The sequence below is a fragment of the Oryx dammah genome, unplaced genomic scaffold (assembly GCF_014754425.2).
Source record: "Oryx dammah isolate SB20612 unplaced genomic scaffold, SCBI_Odam_1.1 HiC_scaffold_5, whole genome shotgun sequence".
NCBI lineage: Eukaryota > Metazoa > Chordata > Mammalia > Artiodactyla > Bovidae > Oryx > Oryx dammah.
The window spans coordinates 15,480,401-15,504,801 of NW_024070189.1; the positions used below are offsets into that span (position 1 = coordinate 15,480,401).

At 40.4% G+C, this 24,401-nt stretch overlaps 2 protein-coding genes across 7 annotated transcripts in view; one reads left to right on the top strand and one right to left on the bottom strand.

Moving 5' to 3' along the window:
* SPATA9 (spermatogenesis associated 9) overlaps positions 1–4,390 on the top strand; it is a 58,056-nt gene extending 53,666 nt beyond the window's left edge. For all 4 annotated transcript variants that reach the window (XM_040241491.1, XM_040241492.1, XM_040241493.1 and 1 more), the window contains one exon: positions 3,921–4,390. In XM_040241491.1, coding sequence (XP_040097425.1) covers positions 3,921–4,208 — 288 coding nt within the window. In that variant the 3' untranslated portion in view covers positions 4,209–4,390. The remainder of the gene's footprint in view (positions 1–3,920) is intronic.
* Positions 4,391–5,998: 1,608 nt separating this feature from the next.
* On the bottom strand, positions 5,999–17,047 carry RFESD (Rieske Fe-S domain containing). 3 transcript variants are annotated; one of them, XM_040241497.1, is made up of 4 exons: positions 16,918–17,047; positions 8,874–9,052; positions 8,734–8,768; positions 5,999–6,699 (listed from the first exon to the last, which is right to left on the bottom strand). In XM_040241497.1, exons 2-4 carry the CDS (start codon positions 9,049–9,051, stop codon positions 6,436–6,438), a joined length of 477 nt encoding a protein of 158 aa, XP_040097431.1. In that variant the 5' UTR covers position 9,052; positions 16,918–17,047; the 3' UTR covers positions 5,999–6,435. The 3 variants fall into 3 exon arrangements, with proteins under 3 accessions (XP_040097431.1, XP_040097432.1, XP_040097429.1); XM_040241498.1 differs by lacking the exon at positions 16,918–17,047 and adding an exon at positions 14,521–15,147; XM_040241495.1 differs by lacking the exon at positions 16,918–17,047 and having other exon boundaries at positions 8,874–9,464.
* Between the last annotated feature and the right edge of the window lie 7,354 nt (positions 17,048–24,401).

Below are 24,401 nucleotides of genomic sequence, written 5' to 3' on the forward strand. Positions count from 1 at the left end.
CTATTTAGAACTTTGGCTACTGTGAATAGGTTGCTGTGAATGTTCTTGTACATGTTTGGGTGAAATGTCTGGACTGTAGATTTTGCATATGTTCATCTCTAGTATATATTGCCAAAGTTTTCCAAAATGGTTTTAACAGTTCATTCTACCAGATTATGAATCCCAGTTGCTCTGTATCATCACTAACATTTGGTATTATCAGTCTTTTCTGGTATAGCCACTTTTGTGGGTATGTAGTTCTATCATAGTGTTTTTAATTTGTATTTTATTGATTATTAAGACTGAATACCTTTTTTATACATTAATTGGGTATCTTCTTTTGTTAATTTCTGTTAGTCTCTTCTCATTTTCCTACTTAGAGTTGTCCTTTGGTTTATTATCAATTTGTACTTTTAACTGTATTATTGGAACAAGCCCTTTTTTCAGTTGAATTTGGGCAGATTTATTTTACTCTGTGACTAGCTTTTCATTTTTAGGAGTGTCTTTTAAAACAGAAGTTCTTAATTTTAATGAAGTCTCATTTATTAGTCTTCTTTATATTAAGTGCTTTTTATGTCTTAATTAGGGAATCTTGACTTACATCCTAGTCATGAAGCTACTCCCTCTGATATATCCTAGGAGCTTTGTTATTTTGCCTTTCACTTTTAGATTTATAATACATCTGGAGTTGGTATGAGGCAAGGGTCAAATTTTTCCTCCATGGGTATCTCATTGTGCTGTGCTGTGCTTAGTCGCTCAGTTGTGTCCGACTCTTTGCACCCTCATGGACTGCAGCCTGCTAGGCTCCTCTGTCCATGGGATTCTCCAGGCAAGAATTACTGGAGTGGGTAGCCTTTCCCTTCTCCAGGGGATCTTCCCAACCCAGGGGTTGACCCCAGGTCTCCTGCATTGCCGGCAGATTCTTTACCAGCTGAGCCACCAGGAACGCCCAGTTGATCCAACTCAATTTATCAGGGAAAAAAGTAAACCCCTTTCCTATTGCCCCAGAACACCTCTCTTTTAAGATAAATTAAATGTCCTTATATATGTAGGTCTGTTTATATTCTCTTTGTTCTAGTCAACTGATTTGTCTACTCTTATACCAACTCAACGCTGTATTACTTACTGGCGCTTTACATTAAGTCTTCATAACTGGTAAAACAGGTTCTCCTTCCAATCTATGAACATGGTATATTTCTCTATTTATTTAGATCTTCTTTCTGTTAATAAATTTATGGCTTTTTTGTTAGAGGTCTTTTACCTATTTATTTTTTTGATCATATTGAAACAGACAAGAATAAAGGTTAAGTTTTCCTAATAATCCACAGATTCAGTGCAATCCCAATTAAAATTTGAGCAGGTGTGTATGTGTACATTAACTAGTTTATTCTAAAATTTACAAGGAAATGCCGAAGGTAAAGAATAGCCAAGACAACTTAGGGAAAAAAAGTGTAAAAGAACTCATTTAAAACATATTTATAATTTTTTAAAACTCTGAATTTATCAAATATTTTGCAAATGTTTTAAAATTTTGAGAAATGTTCAGTATCTTAAATGTGAATCTCATACAAGATTGACGCAAATATAGTGCAGAAAATGAGTGGGATGGAATGGCTATGGTGAAACTAAAACAAACCAGATTAAAACCAAATTACTTGAATTTTTCAAAGACTTCTGAAATCATCCTACATGACTTATGCTATAAACTAAGAATAGAAACAATTTTTTTGGTGACCTCTGATAATTTGTGATATATTCATCCAAATCCTGGGAGAGGTCAGGGCTAGAATTATGGTTTTGAAAGCAAATAACATCTATGTTGGAAGTTAATGCCCTGAGAGTGGAACCATGCCAAGTGAAAAGAGTAGAAAGTTGACAAAAATGTGAAGAACACTTTCTTTTAAGATAAGCTAAGAAGAAATCCATGAAGGAGACAGAGGACCAATAATAAGAAAAGCAGGAAGAGAATCAGGAGAAACGCTGTCAAGGAATTAGACTGAGGAAGTTGTGAGTGGTTAAGAGTCACGTACAAGCAGAGAAAGTCAAGTAAAATGAAGATCTGAAAAGTGTCCCTTAGATCTAGTAGTAAAGTTGGAATTAATCATCTTGAGAACTACTTTAGCAGAAAGAGTGAAAAGGAGATGATAAAATGGAAACCATGAATGTATGTCCTGGTTTGATCAAGAAAAATGTGTAGTAGTCAAGAGGCAAACAGGGCCACAGGGATTTTAAATTTTTAAATTTCAGGATTGAATATACTTTAGTATGTAACAGGTTGCAGGGGAGGAGCTAGTCAAGAATGAGAGGTTGAAGAGGCAGGCAATAATTGATAGACAAGTTGATAGGTAGGGTATAGGTTGTAAGCAAAGATGGAGAAATACTGACCTTAATCAAGATCTTTCATTTTCTGAGACTTGGACAAAATTGGTTATGGTGGGCACAGATAAAATGTTGTAAGTGAGGGAAGAAGAAATGTATCAAAAAGGTTAGGGCTCCCCAACCTTCTTTTCATAGCATGGCGTACATAGAAAACCATCATAGTTGTGATAAATGGTTAAAGCTGTAGCTGGAAGTGATGGACCTCAAGATTTTATAACTCTAGATTTGGGTGTACTTAGATATAAGTAGCATTGATAGTACCTTAATACTATCAATTGATAGTACTGATAGTACCTTAATCAATACAGATATTTAAATATCTCACTTAATTAGAAGTCCAGAGTCAGGCAGTTTCCTGGTTTGTATAGTGGATCTACAGCGTCATCACGCACCCAGGGCCTCTCCATCTCTCTCTCCCACTATCCTGTTGGTTGGTTTTGGTTCTTAGGTTTGCTGCCTTATCCTCATACCTTACATCCGTATCAGCCTCCAAAGCAAGGAGGAGAGAGTAGAGGCAAAAGACAGTCTTTCTTCTATATAAAAAGGAGGAAACACTTTCCCCCAAATCTTTCCGATCTTCCTCCACAGCAGACAAATTTTATTACATTGGCTAGAAGGGTCACATTGCCAGACAGTAATGGTAACGCCGGGAAGTGAAGGGAAGCATCTGGTGTGCCATTCTGAGGTGGAAGACAGGCAAGAAAAGAGGAGGCAGGAGGAAAGGGCTGTTCCAGCCAAGGCCCACCCTCCTTTCTTTTCCTCTCGTTAGGAACATCTGAGCATTGGTCGCCTATTATGTCACCTTGGAGGCATCATCGCTTTGGTAAAAGAAGCTAGTTTAGGTGTTCTCATATTTTATAGATTTTATTATTCTTGTTGCTTGCCTTAAATGCTTGGCATCATCATTTCCATCAGTAAAGTTAGGTTTAACAGATACAGCTCTTAGTGAGTCTCAGTTTTTGAAGTTATTTTTTTTAATCTATGTTTTGTTTTGACACCCTTAAAGTACTGAATGGCATTTTTGAGGGAAAGTGGATCACAAGTTTGTTTAGAAATCATTGATTCTAGATCATTAATTTACTAAATTCTTACCAAAATGTTTATGCCCTTCCAATGGAACATAATTGGTATAAGCAAAGTCTATATGGGAAAAAAGTAAAAACAGAAAACCTACTTTGAGATATTAACATGTTTGAGGATAAATTCCATCTCTCAGAAGATGTTTAATTGAGTCAAGAGAATAAAGGAATGTTTCATTTAATTAGAGAATAAAGAAGTAAAACATGAATTAGAAATGTGAAGCATATTTTTATCAAAGCATACTATGTTTTAATTTTCCTTCTAGATTATGGTATATTTATAATTAGGAATCAGCCTCCTCACATTTATCATGTGCCAGAGGAAGCTGAAAAAAAGCACCTCTTTGTTAGAAGATACAGATCAATGATTTTATGTTAAATGTTTTATTGCATTATTGGATTTTTATCTGTTAAGTTTAGTAGTATAACGCAATAATACTCCAATAATAAAAAAAGAAACCTTAACTTTTAAAAAATTATTAGACAGTCTGTGTTAATGCTGTGCTGGAGAAGACAATGAAAATTTTCCAAGAAGAAGAATCTATAAGGCAAAACAGAGAGGAGAGTGAAAATTTTAGAAATGCCTTTTCGGAGCCTGTGCTTTCTGAGCCTCTGTTTCCCGAAGGTGAAATCAAAGCAAAACCTTACAGGTCGTTACCAGAGAAGCCAGACGGTATTTCTGATCGCCCCAAACTTCCTGCTAATAAGTTGAGTAATAAGATTCAGGTTTTACATTCTGTGTTTGACCAATCAGCTGAAATGAATGAATGAGCAAATCTGAACTTAAATATCACTGAACAGAGCTTAAGCATTATCTAATGACATAACTAGCAAACTAGTTTTATGTTCTGATGGTTCTGCTTTGAAAAAAAATGGGGGCGGGGGAGGACTATTGCTAAAATGTCATTCTCAAGTATTTATGTGGTAGAGAAAATAAAATGAATCAATGTTGACTATGTGATATTTTTTAATGAACAAGAAAATGTACCCTTTGGTAAGTTAGACTCTATGTGATGGTTTATAATATGGACATGTTTATAATACATTTATGTTTGTATTAAAGACTTTAGAGTATCTTTCCGATTATTTATCTGGGAGGGAAAAAACCCCTCCCTATTAAAATGCTACATATCTTTTTCAGAGATAGTAAAAGGATATATATTTTCTATCTACAGGCTGCATAGTTTGAGTTTCCCTATTAGTTGTTTTAAAACTCATCTATAAAGTTATCAAGGACTTGAAATTCATAGATGTAAATTTATATTGTTTACAAATCTGATGAGAAGATGTCTATTATGAGAATGGATGTGACATGACATTTTTATTTCCCCAACTAGAGGAACAAATTAAAAACCAGAAACCAAGTCCATGTTACTCACTGTTGCCACTGGATCCTCAGGAAAAAATGCTTCTGTGATTAGTCCCACAAACCAGGGTCATGGTTTTTGCCTGCTGGAGATACTTTGGTTTCTTCCATGCATTTTCAATTCTGGACATGTGTTAAGTCATTGGAGGATCAGTGCCTGATATAATAGACCGGGATGTACCCATTCCAGAGATGGTACATTTTTTGTACCTAGTGGGTAACTGCTGCTGTAAATAGTATTTATAAAAAACCCAGGCCTGGCTCATTGATAGTCTATTGAAAGCAACTGTTGGAATATGGGTAGCATGTAGCAATGTATCAGAAAAAATATAATATATAGCAAAAGGCTCTATAAGCACAGCCTTAATGATACCTATTTTATTCACTTATTATTTTTACAATAGCCAAGAGAAAGGATCCAAGTGGACCCCTTAGAATACTAAGCCTTAATTCAGCCCTGTGTCACTAAGAAGATTACTGTGGTTTGAGACTAAGTTCCAGTATTGACAAAAAGCTTTTCTCATTCTGAATTCATAATCTGTTCCTCATAGTTCTTTCTGGTCCCACTTATTCTTATATTCTACCATGTGCTGCTGAGTTTTAGATGATCAGTACCCAGGGATTTATAATACAGCGTGGGCACGAGGCAACCAGAGGATGATGGCCATACATAACTGGCATGGAAAAAGCAGGGTGAACTAACAACACAGGCCTATGAACTCAGAAGAAAAGACTCTGAGGAACAACGCCCTATATCCTGCTCTCTGTGACATTTATATGGCACTTGGTTGTACATACATATGCAAAATTCTATACAAATAAAAAATTTTTTAAAATGTTATTTAGAAATTTCATTTGGCTCGCTGAACACATTTCACATCTCTCACGGCTAGCAGCAACTGTCTCCTCATTACTTTGAAACTGTCTACCATGACCTGAGAGTAGCTGAGCTCAAGTTTACTTGGTTTCGATGTCAGGCAAGTTGTTTCCTATTTCTAAATTCAGCATGTACACTGATCCCGTTTGGGGAAGTATTTTTCAAGGGTAAAAGGTCTGCTATATATTTGGAAAAACTGAATAGTTAAAACTTCAGTATTTCAATGTGTTTAAATTTTACCGTAAAAAATTGTAATAACCATCAATAGGTGGGGTGGTGAACGCATGCAAAAATGAATCAAGACTAGAAGAATGCTGATAACTGCAGAAGGTGGGTGCTGGGAGTTTATTATTCCCTTCACTTTGTATACATTAAAATTTTTCCATGATAAAGTCTACTATATCAAGTAGGGATTTCCCCCCTAAATTTTTCTTTGTAGATCTAATTTTTTTTAACCTTTTCTTCACTCTGGTTACTCCAAATTATTTTTACCCTTCTTCAAATGCACATTTCAAACCTATAACCTTGAGGTCCCAATCAATCCAGAGGATTGGCTGAAAAGTATTCTATAGATCCCGAGGATGATCCTTATATCACACCAAGTACATGTGCTTTGGAACCATTCATAAATATGACTGTTAAAGATGATAAATGTGCTTGTGTTGGAAAAAGTTAGTCATCTTTGGTACTCAGCAAGGTTATTCTAAAGATACTTTCAAAACATACACAACATTTTTCATTGCCATGAAGTTTTATCAGAAGGAACTTGGAATTACTTTGAAGATTCCGGTAGCATAATAGTCAGAGTCACACTTAAAAGGCTCATTAGAAAGAGTCACATAAATATTGCCATTGTCCACCGTCACTGTGTGAATCCTTTGCTTTATCCCTTTGGAGCACCACATGGGTTTTGCTGATGGGTCTTTAGGATCTACAGACTGATACAGTCCTTCTCCTGTTTTCAAAGTAATTTTGTACTTATGCCAGGGGCAAACTATACATGCTCGTCCATCAAATTCCTGGGGAAAGAAATAATTGATTTTATAATATGACATTTCCAATGTTGACAATAAATCTCAGACTCAGAACAGAATTTACTGCAGAAGAACCAGGCTGCAGAATAGGCTTCTCTTTTTTCCTCCCATTTACAAATTATTCAGCATAAGGCAGAACCTAATCTTAGCAGTCATCAAGTTCTGCAGTTGATAAGAAACCCAGTGTGTTAGAGCTCTATCAGAAGATAACCAGCCCAGGCAACTACCCCATGTGACCCCAGTATGCTATTATCTGTTAGATATTAATTCACTTCTGTGACGGAAATGGGGCAAGAGCTTCAAGTGCTTCTAAATGAATCTTTACTAGCTGGAAGAATGGTAAGCCTCAGATATAATTTCAAGAGAGGTTACTAAAGGCATAAGTGCATATGTTAACTAAAGAGCAATTTATGATCCAAAGTAGTTCATTTCAAACTTTAGCTGTCCTAAAGCAGTGCTTCTAAAATTTTAAAGGACATGGGAATCACCTAGATCTTGTTTAAATCGAGCTCTTGTTTAAGTTCAGTAGTCCTTAGAACAGGCTGCAATATTTGCATTTCCAAGACAGTCCCAGGTGTCACCAATGTTGTTGGTCTGTGAACCACACTTTGAGCAGCAAGGTTTTATAGCTCTCACGATGGTCTGAAACTGAGGGAAATTCTTCCACTATCATCCAGATGCTGACATTTTTATCTCCACACGAGAAGTGCAGAAATGCTGTTTCGTACCACCTACCCTGCCAGAACTGTCAGCAAACATTTTCATAACTTGTAAGTTCATATTCATAATTTAAGCACACATCTTTTAACATGAGGACAGGTGTGGAAGTAGGTAGATATGAGTTGTATAGAGAGTGGAACACTAAATTTAAGCATGTACTTTGTGCCAGTCAGAGACACAGAGACAGGGAAGGGAGAGAGAGATCAATTTCATGAGGTAGAAAAGAAGAAATTAGGAGCTGGTTTGGGAATGCAAGGATGTAAAACAGTGCCCCCATCTTCCCTCAGTTGAGCCTTCAAAGTGTTCTTTCTTTCTTAAAATATATATATTGATATTTTTATTATATCATAAAAGTAATATATACACATTGGAAAATTTCAAACTATGTAGAATTATAAAAAGTAAATATCATTATTTTTTTAAATGGGACCTCTTTAGACCTATTATTCTTTGACTTGCTTTTCTCCACTCAAAAATATACTGTTGACATTCATGCCAGATTAACTTACCGGCTGTATACTATTCCACAGGCCTCCCTGGTGGCTCAGTTGGTAAAGAATCTGCCTACAGTGTGGGAGACCCTGGTTCAATCCTTGGGTCGGGAAGATCCCCTGGAGGAGGGCATAATAACCCACTCCAGTAATTCTTGCCTGGAGAATCCCCATGGACCGAGGAGCCTGGTGGGCTACAATCCATGGGCTCACAAACAGTTGGACACGACTGAGCAACTAAGCACAGCACAGCATACTATTCCACAGCATGGCGACTCCTAATTTAAACTGTTTCCTCTTGTTAAAACATTTAAATTTCCTTCAATTTTTCATTACAATGAATAATACCACAATGAACTTAAGCATGTACTTAACAAATGTTTAAGTGTATATATACTTATTTATGTGCACATACTTAAGAAGTATGTGCACATAAATGTGCTTAACTTAAGAAGTATGTGCACATATGTAAGTGTGTATATATATACTTATTTATGTGCTTAACTTAAGAAGTATGTGCACATATGTAAACGTGTATATATATACTTTTGTACAATAATATGCAGAGTAGATCTTTCAAAGTATATTTGCTAGGTCAGAAGACATATATTTCTCATCTTTACCTGTAAAATGGTTTTCTTTACATTGTTAGTGTTGTGAATTCCCAGAATATTGGTAATTATACTCAAAGCATGAAAATATAGTTCAAACCCAAATATAAATTGTTTGTGAATAGAGACAGTAAATATAGTAGGAATATAAATAGAAAACATCTGAATTTGTTGAAAACAGATTTACTTTTACATACCTCTATTTCTCCCAAATGTAAAGGTCCTCCTGAGTCTGCAAAGAAATTGAACATACATCTGGTCACTAAAAACTGAAATTTTAATAGCTTTCAGGACAGTAAATAAATACAAGGTTTACAAATGAAAAATAAAATCTTACGGTAACAGCGAATATCCATAGCATGAAATTCTCCTTTGTGGTAGAAAATTACCACTTCTCTGTCATGGACAACAGCTGTTATTCTTTCAGATCTTTTAATGTCTTCTTCTCTACCCACACAGACAGAAGCATATTGCTCCTTCGTTTCAGGATCTTGTTCAGAGCCATCAGGATCCATGCTAGTGGAACAACAATACCACAAACAAAAAAAAGAAAGAAAAAAATTGCAAGTGGTTTTCACTAGTTTCATTACACTTAGCTCACAGAGATAATCATAAGAGAAGTTTGACTTCCCTGAGATTGATGGAGGTACTTTTAAAAATACTGGATTATAGTCAGTTATGATTGTAAGAATTCTTAAAGCTTGCCAAAATTAGGGAGGACTGACCACTTTTAGGCTGCACTTGTACTTGATTCACTTCATTGCCTAAGGTAGATATTTCAGAACTCCTGACAGATACTAAAGTCTCACTATCCTTTTATTCCCTCTCAAATTCAATGCTAAACAACACCTGCATATTATCAGTGTTGTTTTTAGCTTTTGTTGAAGGTAGGATTCTTCGGCAAGGGCCTAACAGAAGCAGAAGAGATTAAGAAGAAGTGGCAAGAATACAAAAGAACTGTACAAAAAAGCTCTTAATGACCCCTAGAGCCAGACATCCAGAAGAGAGAAGTCAAGTGGGCCTTAGGAAGCATTACTACGAACAAAGCTAGTGAAGGTGACAAAATTCCAGCTAAGCTACTTCAAATCTTAAACCATAATGCTGTTAAAGTGCTGTACTCATTATGCCAGCAAATTTGGAAAACTCAGCAGTGGCCACAAAACTGAAAAAGGTCAGTTTTCATTCTAATTCCAAAGAAAAGCAGTGCCAAAGAATGTTCAAATTACCATACAATGACACTCATTTCCATGCCAGCAAGATTTTGGTCAAAATACTTCAAGCTAGGCTTTAGCAGTACATGAACTGAGAACTTCCAGATGTATAAGCTGGATTTAGAAAAGGCAGAGGAACCAGAGATCAAAAGCTAGGAAATTCCAAAAAAACACCCACTTCTGCTTCATTGACTATGCTAAAGCCTTTGACTGTGTGGATCACAACAAACTGTGGAATATTCTTAAAGAGATGGGAATACCAGACCACCTGACCTGCCTCCTAATGAACCTGTATGCAGGACAAGAAGCAACAGTTAGAACCAGACATGGACCAATGGACTGGTTACAAATTGGGAAAGGAGTATGTCAAGACTGTATATTGTCACCCTGCTTATTTAACTTATATGCAGAGTACATCATGTGAAATGCCGGGCTAGATGAAGCACAAGCTGGAATCAAGATTACAGGGAGAAATAACAATAACCTCAGATATGCAGGTGATACCACTTTAATGGCAGAAAGTGAAGAAGAACTAAAGAGCTTCTTGATAAAGGTTAAAGAGGAGAGTCAAAAAGCCGGCTTAAAACTCAACATTCAAAAAACTAAGATCGTGGTATCTGGTCTCATCACTTCATGGCAAATAGATAGGGAAAATGTGGAAACAGTGTCAGATTTCATTTTCTTGGGCTCCAAAATCAATGTGGTTGGTGACTGTAACCACGAAATGAAAAGACACTTGCTCCTTGGAAGAAAAGCTATATCAAGCCTAGACAGTGTTTTAAAGCAGAGACATCACTTTGCTAACAAAGGTCCATATAGTCAAAGCTATGGTTTTTCCAGAAGTCTGGTATGGATATGAGAGTTGGACCAGAAAGAAGGCTGAGCACCAAAGAATTGATGCTTTTGAACTGTGGTGTTGGAGAAGACTCTTGAGAGTACTTTGGACTGCAAGGAGATCCAACCAGTCAATCCTAAAGGAAATCAGTCCTGAATATTCATTGGAAGGACTGATGCTGAAGCTGAAACTCCAATACTTTGGCCACCTGATGTGAAGAGCTGACTCCCTGGTAAAGACCCTGATACTGGGGAAAATTGAGGGCAAAAGGAGAAGGGCGCGACAGAGGATGAAATGGTTGGATGTTATCACTGATTCAATGGACGTAAGTTTGCACAAACTCCAGGAGATAGTGGTGGACAGAGAAGCCTGGCGTGCCTGGTCACAGAGTTGGACATGACTTAACAAATGAACAACAGGATTCGACAGTCTGAATAGTCTTGAACCTCTTGGTTAAAAGGTGGCTAAGTTGGTTTTGCCTGGTATAGACAGCCAGTTCATACAGATCAACCAGATAACTATATTCTAGTAGGACGGAGAAGTGTGAATGGATGCCTTTAATTTTCTTAATTCACATAGAAAATGCCATTACTTTCTTGTGTCTTACTTGGGCATTCAAAACAGTGACTTTCTCTTCAATTTATAGAAGTATATAAATTTTAGAGAATCTGTAAGGTATTCTAAATATTTTTTTTTTCTTAGCACAGATATTCAGCCTATTTCTTTGAAACCAACCCTTTCAAAAGGACCTTCTTCAAGAACATAGCCATGGTCTATTAATTTCATATGAGAAAGAAACATCAAGATATATCATTGTCAGGGGTTTCAGGCCCCATGTAGAGGATTTTCCTGAGGCCCACCCTTATGTTGGTATTTTTATTTTTTCTATGATAGTTTCCAAGTAAAACTGTATATCCTGTTTTGCCAAGAATGTCTATATTTATTTCTTTTTTCTCCTAATAATTAGAGCAACAGTTAACAATGCAAACTTCAGGGAACAAATATGACATCTCTGTAATTTCCTAAACTTGATTATTGTAGTGCTTTCCTTTATATATTGAATTCAAAGTTCCTGCCTCTGCCCAGTAAGAAAATTGAGTGAGGCACAAACTCAGTTTGGGCTGATGAACTGGAATGAAGGAGCTACAGAAAAGAAATAAAGAAGGAAGTCGCTTCAGTTGTTTCCGACTCTGTGACCCCACAGACCGCAGGCCACCAGGCTCCTCCGTCCGTGGGATTCTCAGGAGAAAAATACTGGAGTGGGCTGCCATTCAACTCCCAGGTTTTAGGTTGGTGCAACTATGTGGTTTGTGATTGGGCAGATGAGAAAGGAATGATATTTTGAAAGAAGGGAAAAATCAGGAACTAGTTACATTTTGTACAGAGTGAGTCTGAGGTACTCAAGAGATATAAAGTCAAAAGTCAGATATGTGAGACTAGAATTGAGACTCACTAGAGAGATAAATTTGGAAGTTTTCAAACTACAGAATTCAACAGAATCACTTGGAGTGGGAGTGTCAATAGGGAATGAGGTCTAACACAATTCCTGAGGAACATCCAATATTTAGACTTTCTGGATTAGCCATGCTTGACCAGAGGCTGGATTGGAACTTTTCTAAACCATTATCTGGTTTTACTTGATTTTGGCAGGTGCCCAAAGTATACAAACTACTCAGATGGTGACATTTACCTCCATACTGCGGCATATGCAGTCATTATCACATTTTGTGACAGAACAGAAGGGCAATAATGATAAGAAAAATGGGGACAGACAGATGAATTGAAAAGAGGAGGGGGGAATAGGCTAAAGAAAAAGAAAAATATGGACTATGCAACACATATAACTAACAAAGGATTGATTGAGAAAACATGAAGTATTCCTTTAAACAAGTAAAAAAGGCAACCATTATAAAAATGGGCAAAAGACACAAACATTTCAACATTTCACAGATGAGGAAATCTGAATAGCCAGAAATCACTAAGATGCTCAACCTAATTAGTAGGAAAATGTAAAAGAAATATAAAGCAAAGTCAAAATAGGATTCTATTTTCCATCCACCAGACTGGCAAAAAATAACAAGTGTTGGCAAGGATATGGAGCAACTGTTAGTGATGACATCAATTAGAGGTACAACAATCTAGCATTCCCTAGCAAAGCTGAACATATTCATGACCCAATAATCCCACTTCAGATACATTCCTTAGAAGGGCGCACAGGTACACCAGGAAAAATGCACAAGAATGGTTATACAGCAAAAAATAGGAAACAAGTCAAATCTATCAACAGTAGAATGGATGATTTTTATACTCGTTCAATGCAATATTGTGTAGCAGTGGAAAATGATGGCTATGTCAAGTTGGATTAGTCAAAAATGTAACTTTAAACAAAAAAATTTTAAGAATTCAGAGTATGCTTCTATTTTTATAAAGTGCCAAAAGGGGCAAAACGAAACAATGTATTATTCGTGGATAAATGTACGTAGGGAAAATTTACAAAGAAAAGCAAGGGGATGATAAACACAAATTTTAAGTGTTTATCAATGTATTACATTTACTCATATTTAAAATTACTTTTTTCCCCCCAAATATAAGTGGCATTCTACTTTATGTAACAAATGATCCAAAATCCAAGAAAAGGGATAAAATGGTACTTTGTGTCCTCAGAGAATGTATATGTAAACAGATCATGAATAGACTATTTGAAATTTTTGTACAGCTTATTTCAAGACTTGCCATAGAGGAAGAAATAAATCTATAGTTCTCTTACTTTTCTTTTTCCAGGCAACAAATAGAAAAGAAATACAAGATTCAAGCAAGTACCAAAATACATGAGATTTCCCAAATAAATGAGAACCAAACACTATCCTTTCTCATTTCAGTCTCTTAGAGACTTTGCAGGGTTTTCCCCGCCCAACCAAGGAAAATTGTAGGGAACTTTGCATGGGCTGATAAGAAATGAGCAGAGAAAGCTGGGGCTAAATGATAAAGGTTTCAGAGAAATATGATCAGTTTTGCATTTTGCTTAGAAAAGTATTATCTCATCCTTCAAATAATTGTTCCCTCCAAGCATCATAGGTGGTACTGTTTATGATATCTGGTGACTATAATTAACACCCATATTATTCTCAATTAAATAATGTGAATATCACGGTCCATTCAGACAGCAATACAAGTCACTGTGTTCACTTTAATTACTGTTACTTTGACGCACTATTCATATGCTCCTACACATTTTTCTCTGTGTTGAGTCAGCTTTAAGATAGTAGACGCCTAAAGTAAGAAAATGAAATGAAAACTTAAACTGCATTACTCAGTATTGGAGCTAGAAGAAAACTTGCTTAAAGAAATGTTGAGTCATTTTGTTCCACAGTTCTCTTCAAGAGATATTTTTTGGACTGTACCTAAAATTAGGTTTCTAAAGGTGCTAACACCACATAAAATTACTAATTAGCTAAATGAATCCTCTGTCTCTATTAGATACCTTTCCGGCATAGGGAATCTTTTTCAGCATAACTTAAGTTTCTATAAGACAGTGGGAACAAAAGAAACCTGAACTTCAAGGAATTTCTTCTTATTCTTGAGCACAAAAGCACAAAGTTGCTTTTACGGAGTCTGGGGACTTGATCTACACTTATCAGAATCCAAAACTCCAAGGTGACACCTCTACTTTAGGTTCAGAGACGAGAAATGCCATAGCTTTAGATTTCTTTGTCTGGCAGAATAATAGATAAAACTAGCTACCCTTTAGTGAATGCCAAGTGCTTGGACTCTGCATATATGAATTCATTAATCCCCCCCAAAAAATGCCTATTTTCCAGATGAGGAAACTAAGGGTAAAGGACTTTAACAAAAGCTTGCCCAAACTCACAAAATCACAGTGAAGATTCAAACTGAGATCTTATGTCTTAACTTTGTGAAGATTGATATATAAATCTTACCATTTTATCTAAGTAGCATCCACGGATTTACAAAAATAGGTGGCACGCATATAAACTATCTTGAAGGTACAAAACCTTTTCACAAAGATTGTGTGTATATTCCACATATACATATCCTTAGATGATGGTCTTGAATTTTTTTTTAATTTAGGAAAGCCAGTGTGCAAGACTCGTGTCAACAAATGTTTGAAACAAAATCAGTTCAGTTCAGTCGCTCAGTCGTGTCCATCTCTGCGACCCCATGGACTGCAGCACTCCAGGCCTCCCCGTCCATCACCAACTCCCAGAGCCTACTCAAACTCATGTCCATCGCTTTGGTGATGCCATCCAACCATCTCATCCTCTGTCCTCCCCTTCTCCTCCTGCCTTCAATCTTTCCCAGCATCAGGGTCTTTTCCAAAGAGTATGTTCTTCCTATCAGGAGGCGAGAGTATTTGAGTTTCAGCTTCAATATCAGTCCTTCCAATGAATATTCCCAGGACTGATTTCCTTTAGGATGGACTGGTTGGATCTCCTTGCAGTTCAAGGCACTCTCAAGAGTCTTCTCCAACACCACAGTTCAAAAGCATCAATTCTTCGGTGTTCAGTTTTCTTTAATAGTCCAGCTCTCACATCCATACATGACCACTGGAAAAACCAACAGCCTTGATTAGATGGATCTTTGCTGGCAAAGTAATGTCTCTGCTTTTTAATATGCTGTCTAGGTTGGTCATAGCTTTTCTTCCAAGGAGCAAGTGTCTTTTGAAATTTCATGGCTACAGTCACCATCTTCCCTAATAATTTAAGAGTTGCGCAGCCAGTCCTGGAATCCACAAGTGTCGTCTGCGACATTAGAGACCTTAGAGTAGCAGCTGCACTCACCTGGGTTTGAACCCCCGGCTCTGCGTGACTTGTGAGCAGTTGGCTAATGCCGCTGCGACGCAGTGTGCGCGGCTATAACGCAGACCTGCACTAAGGGCAGTGGTAGGGACAAACGTCTCAGGACAGTCAAGTGTCCAGGGTGGGTCCTGGGGGTGGGAAACTCTGCAATCACCGTGGCAGTCATCTCTTAAGGGTCCTGCCAGCTGACAGCCTGTGGGCAAGGACTTCAAGCTGTGTTCAACGTTTGAGTCAAGACAACCTGCAGTTGTCAACACCAAGCTCAAGAACCGAAAAGACAACCGGAGCATGGCTATCAAGACATGGGTGATCGTTCTGCCTGCAGACTTCAGGAGTCGGTACCCAAGACGGCTGGGGCTGCAGCAACCCTGGGGCAGGTTTCACACATTTCAGAGCACAAATGCTAAGAAAAGTGAAAGTCGCTCAGTCCTGTCCAATTCTTTGGAATTCTTCAAGCCAGAATACTGGAATGGGTAGCCTTTCCCGTCTCCAGGAGATCTTCGCAACCCAGGGATCGAACCCAGGTCTCCTGCATTGTGGACGGATTCTTTACCTGCTGAGCCAGCGGGAAAGCCTAAGAATACTGGCGTGGGTAGCCTATCCCTTCTCCAGTGGAACTTCCCGACCCAGGAATACGAACCAGGGTCTCCTGCATTGCAGGCAGATTCTTTACCAACTGAGCTATGAGGGAAGCCCAATGCCAGGAAAGCTTGTTAAAAAAAGGCCCAGGGAAGCAGCTGTTAAAAAGCAGAGACATTACTTTGCCAACAAAGGTCCGTCTAGTCAAGGCTATGGTTTTTTGGGTAATCATGTATGCATGTGAGAGCTGGACTATAAAGAAAGCTGAGCACAGAACTGATGCTTTTTAACTGTGATATTGAAGACTCTTGAGAGTCCCTTGTACGGCAAGGAGATCCAACCAGTCCATCCTTAAGGAAAGTAGCCCTGAATATTCATTGGAAGGACTGATGCTGAAGCTGAAACTCCAGTACTTTGGCTACCTGATGCAAAGAACTGACTCATTTGAAAAGACCCTGATGCTGGAAAGATTGAAGGCGGGAGAAGGGGATGACAGAGGATGAGATGGTTGGATGGCATCACCCACTCAGTGGACATGAGTTTGAATAAACTCCAGGAGTTGGTGATGGACGGGGAAGCCTGGCGTGCTGCAGTCCATGGGGTCGCAAAGAGTCGGACACGACTGAGCAACTGAACTGAACGGAAGCTGCAGGTCCGGATTGAGGACCAGCCTTGACGGTGAACAAGCTCGATGGGTCCGCAGTGCCCAGGCGGAAGCCTGCGCTGGGGGTTCACGGTTGGAGCAGCGTCTAGGGCGGCGGGGCCGCAGCGCTCAGAAGACCCAGGAGGCAACGCAGCCCTGCAACCGCGAACCCACCCCCCGCCTCCGGCGCCGCCGGAAGCCCGAGCCCCGGGCCCGCCGCCCGGCCGGAAGTGGCGAGTGTCGCGAGCCCCGCCCCGCGCGCGGCCGCCCAGCCCCGCGCCGGGAACAGAACTTACCTTCCCCGCGTCCCTGCCCCACCTCCGCGAGACCCGGCCTCAGCGCCGCCGCGTGAGAATACTGAACCCACCAGGGAAGCCGGCGGCCGCGTGGCGCTCCGCGTGACGGGGCGGGGCGGGGCGCCACCGCCCACGTGACCCGAGCGTGCCCGCCCCCGGGGCGGCCTCTGAGGCGTCGCGGGCTGCTGACCCCGCCTGACCGCGGCCGCCGGCTCGCCGCGCTCCGCCTGGACCTCCGAACTGACCGTCTCAATCGTGTGTTTTACCGACGTGGGCTCCCCCACTTCATTTTAAAACGTTTGCTGAGCTCATCACATTTATCTAGATTTTGAACTCACCCAGGGGTCTTCCTTCTAGAAATTTACCTCATAAAAATATTACTAGAGTTCGTCACGATGCGTATAACCTATGTATAATGGTGTTTATTGAACTCACTCAGGGGTCTGTCTTCTAGAAATTTACCTCATAAAAATATTTACTTTGTCATGATGCGTATAATCAATGTATAATGGTGTTTATTGAACTCACCTGGAGTCTGTCTTCCAGAAATTTACCTCACAAAAATATTTACTAGAGTTCATCACGATGTATATAATGTATGCTGCTGCTGCTAAGTCGCTTCAGTCATGTCCGACTCTGTGTGACCCCACAGACGGCAGCCCACCAGGCTCCCCCGTCCCTGGGATTCTCCAGGCAAGAACACTGGAGTGGGTTGCCATTTCCTTCTCCAATGCAGGAAACTGAAAAGAGAAGTCGCTCAGTCGTGTCCGACTCTTAGCGACCCCGTGGACTGCAGCCCACCAGGCTCCTCCGCCCATGGGGTTTTACAGGCAAGAGCACTGGAGTGGGGTGCCATCGCCTTCTCCAGCATATAATGTATAATGGTGTTTATTGCCAGAAAAGTGACAATAGCTCAAATGAGCATCAGCTGGGAAGTGGTTAAATACAATGTAGACATGTGAATTACTTTCTAACCACATACTCAGCACGGTTCATGATGTAATGAATGAATTTGTTACAAAGTATGGAATACTGTGTAGTATGCTTTCTTTGGGGGTAAAGAAAAGTTATTTCTCTAGATACAAATAATGCAGATTTGGGGCACATAAGCTTAAAAAATTGGGTCTTTAAATTTGGGGGGGGATGGGTTTCACTCTCATCTTTTGAACTTTGCAACTTTGTTTTTTTCTATTTATATTTCTGTGAGGAAAAAAAACAAAACAAAAAAACCCACACACATGCATGTGTTCAAAGTTGGAAGCTAGATGAGTCTGATAGGTTTTTATTTTTTTAACTGGAGGAAAACTGCTTTATAAAAATCAGCCATGTTATACGCATATGCGACGTTCTTGAGCATCCCATCCATCCCCACTTCCCACCCATCTAGGTCTTCACAGAGCGTCAAGCTGGGCTTGCTGTGTTATATAGCAATTTTTCACCAGTTATCTCTTTTACACGTTACTGCATATGTCAGTGTAACTTTCTCCTTTTGTCCCAGTCTTTCCTTCCACTGTGTCCATAAGTCCCTTCTGTATACCTGTGTCTCCATTCCTTCCCTGTGAATAGGTTCATCAGTATCATTTTTCTAAATTCCATATGTATGCATTAATATATTTGTTTCTCTCTTTCTGAATTACCTCACTTAGTATGACAGCCTCTAGTTTCATCCCCCTCACTAGAACTGACTCAAATTTGTTCTTTTTTATCGGTTATATTCCATTGTATATGTGTACCACATTTTCTTTATCCATTCATCTGTTGATGGACATCTAGGTTGCTTCCATGTCCCCAGTTCAGCCGCTCAGTTGTGTCTGACTCTGCGACCCCATGGACTACAGCACCCCAAGCCTTCCTGTCCATCACCAACTCATGGAGCTGGCTCAAACTCATGTCCATTGAGTCGGTGATGCCATCCAACCATCTCATCTTCTGTCGTCCCCTTCTTCTCCTGCCTTCAGTCTTTCCTAGCATCCGAGTCTTTTCCAATGAGTCCACTCTTCGCATGAGGTGGCCAAAGTATTAGAGTTTCAGCTTCAACATCAGTCCTTCCAATGAACATTCAGGACTGGTTTCCTTTAGGATGGACTGGCTGGATCTCCTTGCAGTCCAAGGGACTCTCAAGAGTCTTCTCCAACACCACAGCTCAAAAGCATCAATTTTTTGGTGCTCAGTTTTCTTTATAGTCCAACTCTCACATTCATACTGCTGTGAATATTGGGGTACATGTGTGAGTCTGATAGGTTTTTAAAGTTTCCCTGGCTATCTTCTAATACAGTGGTTCTTTGGTCACACTTTAGTCACCTGGGAGTCATGATTCTAGACCAATCAAATAAATCTCTAGGAGTCATGGGAGGAGAGGGAATCAACATATTTTTTTCTAAGTTCCTCAGTGATTCCAGTGCAACTTTAAGGTTGAAAGCCACAGTCTGCTTTTAACATGCTGACATACTGATTGAAGATGCTAGAGAGGCCCAATGGGTCAGGGGCAGCTGAAACCCCGGGACCTAGTTCATTGACCCCAGTATGCCATATAAATGCCCTTTTTCCCTCTATAAGCCAAAATGTGTAAAAGATTGAGAAGCTCAGAATAATGAATTTGTGTACCTAGTTATTTTTTAAGGGGGCCATACCCTGGAAGCACTGGGGAGCTAGTTCCCTGACCAGGGATCAAACGAGGTCCCCGTGCTTTGGGAATGCAAAGTCTTAGCCACTGGACCACTAGGGAACTTCCTGCTTTACCAAAGTGATAATAAAATATATTGGGGTTTATTATAATTTAAATTATCTGTTAACTGTCTCAGATTATTTTACCAGCACATGGAGTGTGTTAGCAATACTCAGCTGGAGTCATTGAAGAACCATATAAGAACTTTTAATGAAAAGTTCTTTTTTGCTTTGTTACTGTTTGTGCATTAAGGAGCTTCCCAGGTGGCTCTAGTGGTAAAGAACCCACCTGCGGATGCAGGAGACGTAAGAACCACGGGTTTGATTCCTGAGTTTGGAAGATCCTCTGGTGAAGGGAATGGCAACCCACTCCAGTGTTCTTGCCTGGAGAATCCCATGGACCTCAGAGGAGCCTGGAGGACTACCATCCATGGAGTCGAAAAGGGTTGCACGTGACTGAAGCAACTAAGCATGCATGCGTGCACGCAGGGCCATTAAAATAAGACACATCTTAGATCCACTGATCTTAAATCTGATTTTGAATTAATTGAAGACCTCAGCAGATATGTGGTCAGGTTGGGATCACAGCAGATCACTCATGGGTACACAAAAGCGAAAGACATGAAAAAGTTTCTTATACCTTTACCTAAAGTATTAATATGGTTGGTCATGTGAAAATATGAAATGCTTGGAAAACTATAGTGGGTGGCAGAATAAACCACCTCTCTCAACTTCTGAGACACACACAAAGCTATGTGCCCAGTCTACCTGGCACAGGGCATGAGCTAACAGCAGGAACCCATAAAGCCCATTTGAAAGTCATTATGAAAATGTGCTAGTCTCTGAGTTGTGTCTCTTTGTGACTCCACAGAGTGTAGCCCACCAGGCATCTTTGTCCATGGAATTCTCCAGGCAAGAATACTGGAGTGGGTCGCCATTCGCTTCTCCAGGGAATCTTCTGGATCCAGGGATCGAACCTGGGTCTCCTGCATTGCAGGCAGATACTTTACCATCTGAGCCACCAGGGAAGCCCCAGAGTCATTATATTCAGAATAAAATTAATGATTCCTACTGTCATTTTCCTTTTCCTCTCCTCACTCCCTCCTTTCCTTCCTTTCTCCTTCTCTCCCTCCCTCTCCCCTTCCTTTCCCGCCAACCCCCTCCCCCCTTCCTTTTGTTGCAATAGAACAGTTCCAGTCAGTGTGGGCAACGCTGCCACAAAGTTCTACCTGAGAACATTTGAGGGTAGTTTCTACCTCTCTCCTTGGAACTAATTTTTATGTCTGTGCCTTCCTCCAGTTGTTCCTTCAGCCTTCCCTTTCCTACTAGTGACACCTAGTGGTAGCCCTGGAAAGGAGTTTTGTTCCCAGTCACCAAAAACACCTATTTCTCTGTGACCTTGCCCCTCCATATCTTTGTCTATAAATACTTTCAAATGTCCCTTCCCACCTTTGTGAACCCCCTGCTCTTTTTAAAAAAATTAATTTATTTGGCTGTGCTGGGTCTTACTTGCAGCACATTGGGTCTTCCATCTTCATTGTGGCATGTCAGTTCAGTTCAGTCGCTCAGTTGTGTCCAACTCTTTGAGACCCCATGGACTGCAGCACGCCAGGCCTCTCTGTCCATCACCAACTCCCGGAGTTTACTCAAACTCATGTCCATCAAGTCGGTGATGCCATCCAGCCATCTCATCCTCTGTCATCCCCTTCTCCCGCCTTCAATCTTCCCCAGCATTGTGGCATGTAGGATCTTTTTTTCCTCAGTTGGGCCATGCAGGCTCTTGGTTGTGACACATGGGATCCAGTTCCCTGATCAGGGATCGAACCTGGTGCTCCCCACCCCACCCCATCCCTTGCATTGGAAACACAGGGTCTTAACCACTGGACCACCAGGGAACTCATCCCCTACTCTTGCTCTTAGGATCAAGCTGTTTGTAGGCAAGTTTTTCTGAGACCAAACCTTTCCTTCTGAGAGGTTCAAAAACTGCCTTCAGTAATAAGCCAAAGTTCATTTTGCGAGCTAGTGAGGACCTTTGTATGTTGCTAGTATCACTACTGGAGAAGGAAATGGCAACCCACTCCAGTGTTCTTGCCTGGAAAATCCCAGGGACAGGGGAGCCTGATGGGCTGCCGTCTATGGGGTCTCAGAGTCGGACACGACTGAAGCAACTTAGCAGCAGTAGTATCACTACAGGAAAGTTTGAAGAGTATCCACCAATCTGAACTTGCTACTTCTTCAAACCAGAAAAGGGTGATAACACAGCCTGTATTTGGCCATTGAGATTACGATCGTGAGAAAGTGACAGTGACTTTATATACCACCTATCTGCTTACAACTCCAAAATGAAAGTTTACACAACATTCATTTCTGTGGATGTCTGCATACTTTTCCCACCTGGATATTGTGCCAGAAACAGTGGTGTCCCTCAAACATCCCATCTCCTAGCCCACATTGCCCAGCCCCACTTACAGTCATTTGAGGCTGTATGACTAGTTTCGGCCAGTGTGCTGTGGGTGAAAATGCAGTGTCACTCCCAGACCAAAGCAGAGGAAAGCAGATGTGTCTTTTTATATAACAACTGAATTTCTAGATGGTGGAGTCTCCATCAGTCACCACCCCAACACACTCTCATCAAACCGTAAAAGACATGTAACTTACGTGAGAGGTGAACTCTTGTTATGTTAAGGCACTGACATTTTAAGGTTGTTTACAACTGCAACAGCATAGTTTAACCTGATATCCCATATACAGTTGTCTCCAATTTTATATGTTCAAAATTGAAATATTAAAATTCTCCCATAAATCTGTGCTTCCTTTGTCTCCTCTATCTCTGTAAGTGACAGCACTGTATATTGACATGCTTAAGGTAGAAACTTAAATACCATACTTGAGATCTCCCATCTCCTCCTGTGCAGAACAGTTAACACATCTGACCTGAGACTACTGTCCTTAAAAAGCTCTGCTTGCAAGATTGGTCCTTGGCTGGTGTCTGGTAACTTGGCTGGTAAACATCTCCTACACTGATGTAAAAATTTCCCTAAGAAATTAAGGTGACTCACTGTGCCTAAACTGTACAGACAATATGCTTTATGCTAACCATGACCTGGGCTTCCTTGGTAGCTCAGCTGGTAAAGAATCTACCTGCAATGCCGGAGACACTGGTTCAATCCCTGGCTTGGGAAGATCCCCTGGGGAAGGGATAGGCTATTCACTCCAGTATTCTTGGGCTTCTGTGGTAGGTCAGTCAGTTAAGAATCTGCCTGCAACATGGGAGACCTGAGTTTGATCCCTGGGTTGGGAAGATCCACTGGAGAAGGGAATGGCAACCCACTCCACTATTCTTGCCTGGGAAATCCCAGGGACAGAGAAGCCTGGAGGACTACCATCCATGAGGTTGCAAAGAGTCGGACATGTGACTTACCATGCAGATTGGAGTGGCTTAAATGTGCAGCTAAATGAACTTGCTCACAGTCTTCTGGATTTAATTTACATACCCAAACTGCTGCCTTCTGCCTTCAAGGTGCCTCCTTGAGAGGACAGATGAGATTGTACTCTGCAGACATACAGATCTGTAGAAAGGAGGAGGGGACTGAGCTGAGCATACCAAAAAGGGAGTGAAGGGTAGTGATTTTAAGAAAAAATTAGAGGGTTTCTTGTTCACTTCTGACTTCTGTCTTCCAGGTAGAATGCCAAGTCCTGGGCATGAAGCAAATGATATGTAAGCCGGCTGTAAGTGGTGGGTGAAGAAAGCAGTTTGGTCACTGAATATCAGATAGTCTGCCCTGAGCCTCAAGCAAAACACTGGCCGTAAGTACCAAGCCAGGCTTAGCAAATTTGTGAAGCATCCCATATTTTTTTAAGAGGCTTCCCTGGTGACTCAAATGTTAAAGAGACTGCCTGCAATGCAGAAGATCTGGGTTCGATCCCTGGGTTAGGAAGATCCCCTGGAGAAGGGAATGGTAACCCACTCCAGTATTCTTGCCTGGAGAATTTCATGGATAGAGAAGCCTGGTGGGCTACAGTCCATGGGGTCTAATGAGTCAGGCATGACTGAGTGACTAACACACACATAATGGCCTTAGCAAATATGCATAGAGCTATGTGGGCCCAGCAAAAGCACCACCCAGAGGGCCTTAGGTCATTTGGGCCTCAGAGTGCAGACTGTTGCTCCTTGACTTTGAACCTTGTTCAGAACATATTCATTCCACCGCATTGGGTCTCAGCAGAGGTAGGGAGGCCGCAGAGACCTCAGAAATCCTTGCCTAAGATAAGAACTAAATTATAGGAAAGCTGTCTTGCTGCTTTGGCTTTTCAGACAACACTGGATAGAATATTGCCTGCAGTTAGAGGCAGTGAAGTTCATGAAACTTAACCTTCAGATCCCCTGACATTTGTGGGCCCTTGCCAAGGTCCTAAGAGACCCTGGTAATGTGTTCACATGGCCATCCTTTGTATCATTTTAATGTAATTTGGACATACAAAGTTACAGGAAAGTAATACTGGGAATTCTGTCCCCCAACAACCACTGAGGTTATGCTGCCAATCTGATGCACCATCAGCTCCTAGTGCTTTAGTGTGTTTCTTCCAAAAGAGGATATTTTTCTACAGAACCACAACACAGCCCTCAAAATCAGGAAGTAAACACTATCTAAGTAAAACTACTAACCCTCAAATCTCCTGTCTAACCCTCAAATCTAGTTCAGAATCAAGTTGGCCTTAGTTGTCATATCTCTGTTTTTTAAAATTTTATTGGAGTGTAGTTGCTTTACAATGTTGTGTTTAGTTATCCTGTCTCCTTTGCTTCTTTGTCTGGGGTAGTT